The 13496-nt window shown below is 45.4% G+C and overlaps 1 protein-coding gene across 1 annotated transcript in view; it reads right to left on the minus strand.

The window, feature by feature from the left end:
* LOC124607167 (dopamine receptor 1) overlaps positions 1-13496 on the minus strand; it is a 1071117-nt gene that overhangs the window by 139840 nt on the left and 917781 nt on the right. Inside the window, exon 3 of the mRNA XM_047139381.1 lies at positions 11787-11877. Coding sequence (XP_046995337.1) covers positions 11787-11862 — 76 coding nt within the window. The 5' untranslated portion in view covers positions 11863-11877. The remainder of the gene's footprint in view (positions 1-11786; positions 11878-13496) is intronic.

Below are 13496 nucleotides of genomic sequence, written 5' to 3' on the forward strand. Positions count from 1 at the left end.
TTCACCAGATATATAAATGACCTTGTGGATAACATCGGAAATTCACTGAGGCTTTTTGCGGATGATGTTGTGGTATATCGAGAGATTGCAACAATGGAAAATTGTACTGAACTGCAGGAGGATCTGCAACGCATTGACGCATGGTGCAGGGAACGGCAATTGAATCTCAGTGTAGTAATGTGCTGCGAATACACAGAAAGAAAGATCCTTTATCATTTAACTACAATATAGCAGGTCGGCAACTGGAAGCAGTTAATTCCATAAATTATCTGGGAGTAGGCATTAACAGTGATTTAAAATGGAATTACCATATAAAATTAATCGTCGGTAAAGCAGATGCTAGACTGAGATTCATTGGAAGAATCCTAAGGAAATGCAATCCGAAAACAAAGGAAGTAGATTACAGCACATTTGTTCGCCCACTGCTTGAAAACTGCTCACCGGTGTAGGATACGTACCAGATAGGGTTGATAGAAGAGAGAGAAGATCCAACGGAGAGCAGCGCGCTTTGTTACAGGATCATTTAGTAATTGCGAAAGCGTTACGGAGATGATAGACAAACTCCAGTGGAAGACTCTGCAAGAGAGACGCTCAGTAGCTCTGTACGGGCTTTTGTTGAAGTTTCGAGAACATACCTTCACCGAGGAGTCAAGCAGTATATTTCTCCCTCCTACGTATATCTCGCGAAGAGACCATGAAGATAAAATCAGAGAGATTAGAGCCCACACAGAGGCATACCGACAATCTTTCTTTCCACGAACTATACGAGACTGGAATGGAAGGGAGGCCAGCCGGGATGACCGTGCGGTTCTAGGCGCTTAAGTCTGGAATCGAGCGACCGCTACGGTCGCAGGTTCGAATCCTGCCTCGGGCATGGATGTGTGTGATGTCCTTAGGTTAGTTAGGTTTAAGTAGTTCTAAGTTCTAAGGGACTGATGACCTCAGATGTTTTAGGTTAGATGGCCTTGGGCAAGTACAGAAAGGGCAACAGCCTCAACGGGTGCAGGGCAAAGTCAGGACATGCGGGGACCAAGCAGCAATCGGTATTGTAATTGTAAACTGTCGAAGCTGCGTTGGTAAAGTACCGGAACTTCAAGCGCTGATAGAAAGCACCGAAGCCGAAATCGTTATAGGTACAGAAAGCTGGTTGAAGCCAGAGATAAATTCTGCCGAAATTTTTACAAAGGTACAGACGGTGTTTAGAAAGGATAGATTGTATGCAACCGGTGGTGGAGTGTTCGTCGCTGTTAGTAGTAGTTTATCCTGTAGTGAAATAGAAGTGGATAGTTCCTGTGAATTATTATGGGTGGAGGTTACACTCAACAACCGAGCTAGGTTAATAATTGGCTCCTTTTACCGACCTCCCGACTCAGCAGCATTAGTGGCAGGAGAGAAAATTTGGAATACATTTCACATAAATTTTCTCAGCATGTTATAGTCTTAGGTGGAGATTTCAATTTACCAGATATAGCCTGGGACACTCAGATGTTTAGGACGGGTGGTAGGGACAGAGCATCGAGTGACATTATACTGAGTGCACTATCCGAAAATTACCTAGAGCAATTAAACAGAGAACCGACTCGTGGAGATAACATCTTGGACCTACTGATAACAAACAGACCCGAACTTTTCGACGCTGTATGTACAGAACAGGGAATCAGTGATCATAAGGCCGTTGCAGCATCCCTGAATATGGAAGTTAGTAGGAATATAAAAAAAAGGGAGGAAGGTTTATCTGTTTAGCAAGAGTAATAGAAGGCAGATTTCAGACTACCTAACAGATCAAAACGAAAATTTCTGTTCCGACACTGACAATGTTGATTGTTTATGGAAAAAGTTCAAGGCAATCGTAAAATGCGTTTTAGACAGGTACGTGCCGAGTAAAACTGTGAGGGACGGGAAAAACCCACCGTGGTACAACAACAAAGTTAGGAAACTACTGCGAAAGCAAAGAGAGCTTCACTCTAAGTTTAAACGCAGCCAAAACCTCTCAGACAAACAGAAGCTAAACGATGTCAAAGTTAGCGTAAGGAGGGCTATGCGCGAAGCGTTCAGTGAATTCGAAAGTAAAATTCTATGTACCGACTTGACAGAGAATCCTAGGAAGTTCTGGTCTTACGTTAAATCAGTAAGTGGCTCGAAACAGCATATCCAGACACTCCGGGATGATGATGGCATTGAAACAGAGGATGACACGCGTAAAACTGAAATACTAAACACCTTTTTCCAAAGCTGTTTCACAGAGGAAGACCGCACTGCAGTTCCTTCTCTAAATCCTCGCACAAACGAAAAAATGGCTGACATCGAAATAAGTGTCCAAGGAATAGAAAAGCAACTGGAATCACTCAACACAGGAAAGTCCACTGGACCTGACGGGATGCCAATTCGATTCTACACAGAGTACGCGAAAGAACTTGCCCCCCTTCTAACAGCCGTGTACCGCAAGTCTCTAGAGGAACGGAAGGTTCCAAATGATTGGAAAAGAGCACAGGTAGTCCCAGTCTTCAAGAAGGATCGTCGAGCAGATGCGCAAAACTATAGACCTATATCTCTGACGTCGATCTGTTGTAGAATTTTAGAACATGTTTGTTGCTCGAGTATCATGTCGTTTTTGGAAACCCAGAATCTACTATGTAGGAATCAACATGGATTCCGGAAACAGCGATCGTGTGAGACCCAACTCGCTTTATTTGTTCATGAGACCCAGAAAATATTAGATACAGGCTCCCAGGTAGATGCTATTTTTCTTGACTTCCGGAAGGCGTTCGATACGGTTCCGCACTGTCGCCTGATAAACAAAGTAAGAGCCTACGGAATATCAGACCAGCTGTGTGGCTGGATTGAAGAGTTTTTAGCAAACAGAACACAGCATGTTGTTCTCAATGGAGAGACGTCTACAGACGTTAAAGTAACCTCTGGCGTGCCACAGGGGAGTGTTATGGGACCATTGCTTTTCACAATATATATAAATGACCTAGTAGATAGTATCGGAAGTTCCATGCGGCTTTTCGCGGATGATGCTGTAGTACACAGAGAAGTTGCAGCATTAGAAAATTGTAGCGAAATGCAGGAAGATCTGCAGCGGATAGGCACTTGGTGCAGGGAGTGGCAACTGACCCTTAACATAAACAAATGTAATGTATTGCGAATACATAGAAAGAAGGATCCCTTATTGTATGATTATATGATAGCGGAACAAACACTGGTAGCAGTTACTTCTGTAAAATATCTGGGAGTATGCGTGCGGAACGATTTGAAGTGGAACGATCATATAAAATTAATTGTTGATAAGGCGGGTACCAGGTTGAGATTCATTGGGAGAGTCCTTAGAAAATGTAGTCCATCAACAAAGGAGGTGGCTTACAAAACACTCGTTCGACCTATACTTGAGTATTGCTCATCAGTGTGGGATCCGTACCAGATGGGGTTGACGGAGGAGATAGAGAAGATCCAAAGAAGAGCGGCGCGTTTCGTCACAGGGTTATTTGGTAACAGTGATAGCGTTACGGAGATGTTTAACAAACTCAAGTGGCAGACTCTGCAAGAGAGGCGCTCTGCATCGCGGTGTAGCTTGCTTGCCAGGTTTCGAGAGGGTGCGTTTCTGGATGAGGTATCGAATATATTGCTTCCCCCTACTTATACCTCCCGAGGAGATCACGAATGTATAATTAGAGAGATCGCGCTCGGAGGCTTTCAGACAGTCGTTCTTCCCGCGAACCATACGCGACTGGAACAGGAAAGGGAGGTGATGACAGTGGCACGTAAAGTGCCCTTCGCCACACACCGTTGGGTGGCTTGCGGAGTATAAATGTAGATGTAGATGTAGATGTAAGTCCCATAGTGCTCAGAGCCATTTGAACCATTTTTTTTTTTGTGGAAGGGAGAACCGATAGAGGTACTCAAGGTACCCTGCGCCACACACCGTCAGGTGGCTTGCGGAGTTTGGATGTAGATGTAGAAGTTTGGTCGCTACGTGACCGCGGGCGCACCTGTTCGCCGCGGTGCACTTGTTTTGCTGCCTTGTCTGTCGTGTGCAGCGTCATCCGAGTGCGAGTCGGGACAGCTCTGTGACGCATTTGGCTCTGGATTTTCTTCCGGTGTTCTCCCTGATCGAGCGTCTGCCTATGTGCGATGGACGCAGTTACTGGGCTGGCGTTCGTAGCTCACGTACCAGAGCCACTGCAGCGTGTGTTGTCGCGCGTTTGCTTGCGTTATCGCGAGGAAACTGTACTGGTTTTCATTCGGTGCAATTTACAGATATATCTAGGGCGAATCACATATCGCACGTATGTTCGGCTTTCTGTTGCATGAAATGAAAGACCTATGACCTGCCTTAGTTAAGAACGACGGTATATTTTTATTTTTCAAACCTATACGGACATCTCTGATGCTGTTATCTACATTACGCCTAAAGCAGGAAACCAATGATTCATTGGTTACCGAAAATACTGTTCCAAACTGTCCAAAACCTCACAGTTGCGTCATCCGTGAGCTCCAACGGTAAACCGAATACTTTCACAATTTCATTTCCATTTTCCATCCAACATGTAGTACAGTTTCGTCACTTAGAGAACTGTCAATATGTCGAAATGATCACTTTCTACCATTTTCTGGATTTAAAATGGAATGACCATACAAAATTAATAGTCGGTAAAGCAGATGCTAGACTGAGATTCATTGGAAGAATCCTAAGGAAATGCAATCCGAAAACAATGGAAGTAGATTACAGCACATTTGTTCGCCCACTGCTTGAATACTGCTCACCGGTGTGGGATCCGTATCAGATAGGGTTGATAGAAGAAATAGAGAAGATCCAACGGAGAGCAGCGCGCTTCGTTGCAGTCGTCTTTGTTGCTTTTCAGAAACAGATAGTTTTTAATGAAATCTAGTTAAAGTCCTTCAATTCCTGATATCCATTTATGGATGTCGTTGGCAGACAGGCGGGGCACACTGAATGGTCGTTATTGTGTTACAAGATTCCACTAATCTTACAGAATGTTTGCATACAGAGAGTGAGATAACCCGCTCAAGCAGCTAGCTTCTATCAGTGAGCGCTGGAAACCAATTTCCGTCTCACAAAACTGCCAGCGGTTGAGCTCTTCTCCAAGTAGCACAAGAAACTGAAGACTACTGGGACTCTGACATTGACTTTCGCACAGCTGCCTTTGCTAGAAGATCTGTTGCGATCTCTGCGTGAGTAGATCCAGTAACGTTACACGTACCCTATAGTCATCAGGCACTCACACCATTCTCCATTTGTTGTAACTGTTTTTTTCTGTACTGAAAACAGTCTCGCGTAAGGACCAAACCCTAACGTTCCACAAGCATGAAAGGGGAAGGCGGAGAACAGTGCAGTCATTGTCGTAATGCGGAAAAGGTAGCAATTTAATTGATTTTTCTGACGTCCAAAAGGGCATGGTCATTGGTTGTCGGACCAAGGGTGCAAGCATTCATGAAACGCCGAGGTCTGTAAACCGTACGCGTGCCGCTGTAGTTACTGTATACCGTACAAGGCAAAATGGCGCTATCCAAACCTCGCGACGAGACAGCTGCGGTTCACCACGGGCAGTAGATGATGGGTGTGAACGACGGCTGCACAGATCTGTAAGGGCGAATAGACGTGAAACTGCTGAACAGCTAACCGCCCAGAAGAATCGAGGGGCGACAAACAGCATCTCTTATCGACCGTTCAGAGAACGTTTATGCGTAGGGACCTCTGCAGCAGCCCTGGTTCATGCACACATGCTGACTGCAGTTCATCGGCGACGAACTTGCAGGCCAGTACTGCTACTGGATGTCCATTGAGGTTCGACAGGTGGCCTTTTGAGATAAATCACGTTTTATGCTCCATCGGACACATGACCGTTGGCGGGTGTTCCGTGAAACGTGTGAAAGCAAACATCTTGCAAAAATCGTCTGCTGGGTCCAGGGTGGAGGGCATTCCCTGAGTGATCTCGTCATTCTGGAAAGCGCAATAGATCATATGTCCCTGGGAACCAAGTCCACCCCTACACGCAGTCTGTTGTTCCTTGGCACGATGGCATCTACCAGCAGGACAAAGAAGCGTGTCGTACAGGTCACAGTGTACGTACGTCGCTCGAAGAACACCAAGGTGCGTTTGCCATACTTCCTGGCCGCAAACTCCCTAGATCTAAACCCGGTCGAGAATCTGTGGGACCACCTCGACTGGGCTGTTCACACCCAGCCGGTTATTATAACGCAGCTGGCTGCAGCACTGGAGCTGCCGCGGCTCGACCTTCCAGGACCTCCTGACTCTCTTCCTGCACGTCACTCACCTATATCTGCATCTACACGGATACTCTGCAAATCACATTGATAAACGAGCAGCAACGTGCGGTAAATCGTTTTCTGCACCTCAAGGGGAACAATGCTGTATCAAACAAAGTTGCCGGTGGAAATGAACAGCAGCAATGTTCCATCAGATGACACAGTGGCTACGCTGTGCATACCCTTCAATTGTGGTCGAGCTTGTTGAATGGACTATCTCTGTGAAGAACAGAGAATCACAAGAGCAGCCCCTGATGCTCGAAGAAAATGTAGATGCTTTTGTTCTGCTAACTGAACGTGGCGATAAGATTGATGTATTATTGAAGCTGTCCAATCCCCGTTTTGCAATGAGCTGGAACATTCGCTCGCAAATGCTATTACTTCTGCCTTGACTGTGGTTAGCAAAGGACTCCGCTTCGTCTTGCAGGCTTTTCTGACAGCTAAGAGAGAACATTTATAGGGTGCTACAGGGGAATTCTACATAGCAGAAGATCGGGTAAAAATTTAGATATATTGCTCCCAAAATACACTGGAATGGAGGTAAGATGTTGCAATATACAAAACGGTTACTTCACACATAATAAGTCAAGTCTGACATGAACATTTCTCGCAGTAGGCAAGGCATATAAAACAAGTAACTGCTATATAGACGAGCGCCTGAATAACTTGTAAAGCTCCCGTTTAGAGAGAGGGAGAGAAAGGTGTACAGAGAGAGAGTACATGGAGAGTTACGTTAAAATGATTAGCAACCAAGAGAACTGAGATGACTGAAGCCGAGGTTGGGACACCACAAATCACGTATAGTGAAAGCATGCTTAGCGTTTTCAGTCTACCACTCTAGATGCTAACGATTGCATCCCTAAGAATTCACAACCGAAATACTGGAGGCTGTATTACAGAACAATGATGCACTAAACCGAGCTGTGCGATCCATGGCTGCTACCAAGAACAGGACGTATGCACACAGACATGAAAATGTTGTCAACACCCGCGTTAGTGAAGGTAACGACCTGAAGCAACCATGAGCTGCGATCGACTGAGACGGCGAGCACCTTTCACGTCACACTTATTAACACCATAGTGCCCATCTACCAGTAGAAAGAGGCCGCCATGGCCAACCTAGTGAGGGTGGCAGTGAAAGAAAGCCTCGTAGCTGAGAAGTTGGGTCTACTCGAATGGCGGCCATTCTAAGAAGGGCAGAGCATCCTAGTTCCCCTCTGCAGCGAGGTAGTCGTGGGACGAATTTCGAAGTAACGCTTGGGTCAGTCTTTGTGAATTTTCGCCATCTTGTAAAATATCAGGAATAATTAATCCGGGGTTTGAAAAATTGCGCTGCCCCTAAAGAACCCGAGCGGGATCCGTGAACAAAACCTCTATGCGCGGAATACTAAACACACGCCAAAAACGTAAACCAGACAGTCCAAGTCAAAAGCAGGGTCGAATTCCGAACCAGCAGGTTGTCGTGATACAAGTGACCGCATTCGGTGTACAATACTGCACTGATCCGTGGCAGCTCGTCTAGAGTCAGGCTGCTCTAGAGTGAGATCAAGTGGCCCTACAATGGTGCCTCACTGAGTCTAGCTGTAGTGACCCGTCTCCGCTATTGTTAAGATTCGCTGTCGGGGATACGAAGCACCCACGTGACTCCTCTGATTAGGCAGATGGTGGCCTTATGGTTTGATACCGTTTATTTAACAATTAGTTTCACCCACTTCTTTAATAATTATCAGATAAACCTGTGATGTGTCAATCGATCCGTAATTCTATGGACAGTTCCAAGCGGCGATCAGAACTGTAAATTATATTTTATTTACTCTGTCTATGTCAGGAAATTTGAAGGAGATCCAGCGTTTTTCCTGCGCTCCTTGTGGTGGGTTAGAGAAATGTCTGTGCTGTACAAACTGAGTACCACAGTAGGTGCGATATTGATAAAAGTCAGAATGAGTAATGGATCGATTTTAAACACCTTGCACAACATTTTGAACTTGGAAATGTCTCCGCCCGTTGGGGTATGCGACTGTTCGCAGACATTCGAATAGTTCACTAATCTGAAGCACCAGAGGAAATATTGCAGCTGTGTTAAGCAAAATCAGATGCCTCCTCTGGCCGTATATCATCATGGAAGAGTGAGTGATGGGTCTCCGACTATAAATCCGAGTCAAATGATCAAAGAAAGCAATGGAACATGTGGATTCACAACCGAGCCTCACCGAGATAAGCGATACTGAGTGTTTTTTGGATCATAATGGTGCGGTGCGACCAGATTATACTCGTACGAGGCAAACGGGAGGTTATCACTGGAATCCCGTGACGAGGTTACGGAAGGCTGTGCAGACAAAGCTGTCCGAGGGGGTGGGGTGTGTTACGGTGGCGCGACACAGTCATACGAGCTGCTTCAACCTCTCCCCTCCTCCTCCCCCCCCCCTCCCGGAATGTTGTTCTGACATGGTGTCCTGCAAGTCTTTGCCAACAGTCAGTGTCCCCGCTGATAAAAATTATCGCGTAGAATGGAGAATATGCGGAGAAGGACTAACAATAAATTTCATGATCACAGTTTGATTTTTTCGAGGAGATAAGTAAAACTTTATTACTACCTGTCCGTCACGTGTAGTGTGAACATCAGGTATGCTTGCCTCCGTGGTGCTAATTCTCATGGAGATAAATACAGGGCAACTATAAATGATTTATCCATTTACAAAGCTCTATATTTTACATAAATATTACTTGTACAAATATGACAGCTGTATCAATAGAACCGTAAACTCACCAAGTCTGCGTTTTACACTCTATGAATATGCTACGAGTGCCTCGTTGGTCTTATGACACGCTTCCAAGCGGTAGTCAAACTCGGTACATGCCTTATGTGGCCACATCCTGTCAATGCTCAGCAGTTCGCGCTGTTGAGTTCTCGAGTTGATCCAGCTATCTTGGCAGTCAGGATGCGTAAACACGGTTCTTAACATACCCCTAAAGAGAAAAGTCACAAGGCATTAGGTCATGTGACTTGATGGTATTGGGGGAGGGAGGGGGAGAGAATGAGAGGACTCTTGATCAGAGCCACACACATCTTCATCACTACATGCAGTCCAGCGAGGCGGAAGTTCGTTGTTTACGTAGCGAATCTCGTTCATGCGGCACAATTTAATGAGGATGTTCAGTGTCTGACACTCTCATATCGCGGCTATTAACCTTTTCAGATAATTGGAAGGCTGCTTGCTCGCTGAATATCACATTCGAGGTGGGAAGTGCTTCCATCTGCATTGTGATGCAAAACTGAAGGCGTCAGGTTTTAGTTGCACGAGCTGCAGTTGGTACGGTTTGAAATGTGAGCGCTATCGCAAAGTTTTCCAAACAGTTTGTTGCGGTATTTGAAGTTCGTGGCTTGCGCAGATTGTTCATGTTGTTCTTTTTTTTGTGTGTATGCGTAGTGCGTACGAAACTTTTCCTGACCATCTCTATCCATGCACATGGCACATTTGGTGGAGCAGTTCTTTCCTGTTTGGAGACACAACCAGTGTCCCAAAATTGCAGATACAAACACACAGTGCTTCGTCTACATTGTAATTTTTTTCGTAATTCCTTCTAAATGCACGCTGCACTATTGCAACAGATAAGTATCTCGCATATTCCAAAAACTATTTTCTTACTTTATTAAGGCACCTAACTCAGAGCGTAACTGGTGGACACGGTTCTATTCATGCTTTGATGAAGGAAGTATCCGAAATGGACGGGAATAGGTAGATGCACATCTAAAGAGAAACGTTCAGATGAAATTGATGATTCATTCAAGAGAAAGAGCTCCAGAAACTGAGCAAGTTAATAACGCATTCGTCCACCTTCGGCTTGGCAATGATTGACAGACTTGTTTGATGTCCTCCAGAGAGGGTTCAAATGACTCTGAACACTACGGGACTTAACATTTGAGGTCATCAGTCCCCTAGAACTTAGAACTACTTAAACCTAACTAACCTAAGGACATCACACACATCCATGCCGGAGGCAGGATTCGAACCTGCGACCGTAGCGGTCTCGCGGTTCCAGACTGAAGCGCCTAGAAGCGCTCGGCCACCACCGCTGGCTCCAGAGAGGGATATCGTGTCAAATTCTGTGCGTCTGGCGCGCTGGATCGTAAAAATCCCGAGCTGCTTGGAGGCCCCTGCCCCTAATGCTTCAAAAATTCTCAACTGCGGCCAGATAAGGTGATCTCGCTGGCCACAGTAGGATTTGGCAGGCACGAAGCCAAGCAGCAGAAACTTTCGCCTTGTGTGGGCAGGCATTATCTTGCTGAAATGCAAGTCCAGGATAGCTTGTGGAGGGCAACAAACGGGGCTTAGAATATCGTCGATGTACCGCAGTTCGGTAAGGGTGCCGCGAATGATAATGAAAGGAGTCCTGCTACGAAATGAAATTGCCTCCCTGAACATCACTCCTGGCGACAGTCAGATTGGTACCCCACAGCTGTCCGGGACTTTCGAGACACGTCTTCGCTGATCATCAGGGGTCAGTTCGAGAGGGGACTCAGCACTGGAGACGGTTCTATTCCACTCAATGACATTCCTTTCCGAATGTGCCACAGACCACTGCAAACAGGATTGTTGGTGTACAGAGGTCAATGGTGGTCGGTGGAAGTGGTGCCTTGAGCTCTATCCCCTTTACGTGAGTGAAATGTTAATGGTCACTGTGGTCACTGAAGCACCAGTTTCACGATGGATTGATGGAAATGATGAACCCGTGGCTCTGAGTGCCTCTCCGGCGATTACTCGGTCCTCACGTTCTGTCGTCTCTCCAGCTCGACCGCTTCCTCCCTGAGGCTACCTTCGGCCCTGGTTCATCCATTCCTGCCTGCGTCGTCGGACAGCGGCACCGCTCCTCTTCAACTGTAGAGCGATTCTCCAACAGGTGTTTTTGAGTCCAGTAACACATTCTTTTTTAAATTCTGACAATTTCATATACTGTTAACGCGCCTGCCTGTGAGGCATAGTCACTGTGCAACTGAGTTCACGCAATGAAATCCGCAAAGACATATCGCAAGTTCATTATCCCTGCCAGCTGCACGGTCAAGTTGCGCTGCAGCGTCACACATTCTTCCTTCGCCGGCCAAAGTTCACAGTCTTGCATTTTACGTCCATACCTGTATGAATATCAGTTTGTGACCAATTTTCATAATTCTTTCGTCGTGAGTCCTTTTTTTTTGTACACATAATAATTTCGAAAATTTTAACTTTGAAAGTTACTGAATCATTTATTGTAGCCCTGTACATTGTGATTTACAAAAAGTTGTTTGGATTTGATGAACATAATTTCTTATATCTTTCATGGTGTGTGGGTTGTGGAGACATTTACCGTCGGTAAGTGGCCACTTGTCTTGTCTGGAATTCAGACATGTGAGAAGCGGCTGTATGCATCGGGTAGCGGACCGCCGTTGTGTCAACTGGAAGCTACGCGCTGAAAGCTTGGCGAGAAGCGGTTCGCAAGTGCGCGACGCGCCACAGCCTCACCCACTAGAAGCACGCTGAGCGTCTCGAGGGCGTCGTCTTCCGAGTCGGCGCCCGCCTCTTCCGTCGCATTGGCCATCGACGTCTCCTCCACCTGCAACAGTCACCAGGACGCCGCCATCACTCTCTGTGCACAGAAGACACCGCACATTAACGTAAACAGTTTGTCCAACGGCGTTCAGGGTAGAAGAAGAAAAAAGAAAAAAAGCAAAAAGAAAAACGTGCTTAATATGTGTGTTGTATTATTTTACGACCACTAGTTAAAGTGAAACATGGACGACAAATAGTTTCGACAAGAAGAGTAGAGAAGCTTTTGAAATGTGGTGCTACAGAAGAATGCTGAAAATTAGATTGGTAGATCACATAACTAATGAGGAGATATTGAATAGAATTGGGAAGAAGAGGAGTTTGTGGCACAACTTGACAAGAAGAAGGGACCGGTTGGTAGGACATGTTCTGAGGCATCAAGGGATCACAAATTTAGCATTGCAGGGGAGCGTGGAGGGTAAAAATCGTAGAGGGAGACCAAGAGATGAATACACTAAGCAGATTCAGAAGGATGTAGGTTGCAGTAAGTACTGGGAGGTGAAGAAGCTTGCACAGGATAGAGTGTCATGGATAGCTGCATCAAACCAGTTTCAGGACTGAAGACAACAACAACAACAGTTAAAGGTCGAAAGTGTAAGTGATTCAAAAGCCAGTGACAAAGCACCAGCCTTCAGAGTAGTGTACTAGAGGATGTACGATCTGTCGCAAGCGTAAGTGGCCGTTTAAAATTCTCTCTTCAATAAAACAAAGTACAGAATAACTTAGCTGACATTTCCAGAAAATAACGTGGTGATGTCCGGTCGACGTGTCATCCTCTGCAATATGGAGTCCCTTGGATTCGGTTTTGATTGGTATGGGGTCGATTCACTGCAGCCCGTCTGCTGCCAGTTTCACGGAAACTTGAGGCGCTACTTCTCATTGAAATAGCTCCTCAGTCGGCCTTACGACGCTGAATACAACTCGACTCAGTCCTTCCGGCAAGGAAAATTAACTGGCAGTACCATTAGCTGATCTCACGACCTCCGTGTGATAGTCAGACATGCTGACTGCTGGGCTACTGATGTGAATAAAACACTGTTTATGAAGTTCAATACCCTTTCTTAAATGTTGTGCATGTCTGTGTTGTTTGTAATGTTATTTCGAAGAAATACAATGAATTTTGCGTAAAAATATCTGGAAAGATGTTGAAAACAGTGGCTGAAATCAAGCATCGTTAAACAATTGCAACCCTTATGCTTCTAGCTGTCTATGTGAAGGCATTATATGAGAATACGTGAATCTTCCGTATTTGGACTTCCAATGTGTAGTGTCAATGTCTTTATGCAGTGTCTGTGAAAACGACAAATCTGAACTTCTAGATGTTACTGCTATGTAACTGTAATAACTTTATGCATAGTCTTTACGTTTGAACTTATAATACAGAACATTGATACAGTGTTCTAGTTACACAACATCAGTATTATGTTAACCAAACCAATGTTTACGTACGTAGCTCTGCAAGATTTATGAATGATGACTGAGCTAATCACATGGTGTAATGTGTTCCTATCTACTACTATGAGTATAGAATAACACAATATTTTTTAGCACAGTAGTCCAAATACGATAGTCCGTTTGGCCTAGCAGCTGTAATTTAATAGGCATACAGGATAAACACAAACTGCA

This window comes from Schistocerca americana, chromosome 3, assembly GCF_021461395.2.
Source record: "Schistocerca americana isolate TAMUIC-IGC-003095 chromosome 3, iqSchAmer2.1, whole genome shotgun sequence".
Lineage (NCBI taxonomy): Eukaryota > Metazoa > Arthropoda > Insecta > Orthoptera > Acrididae > Schistocerca > Schistocerca americana.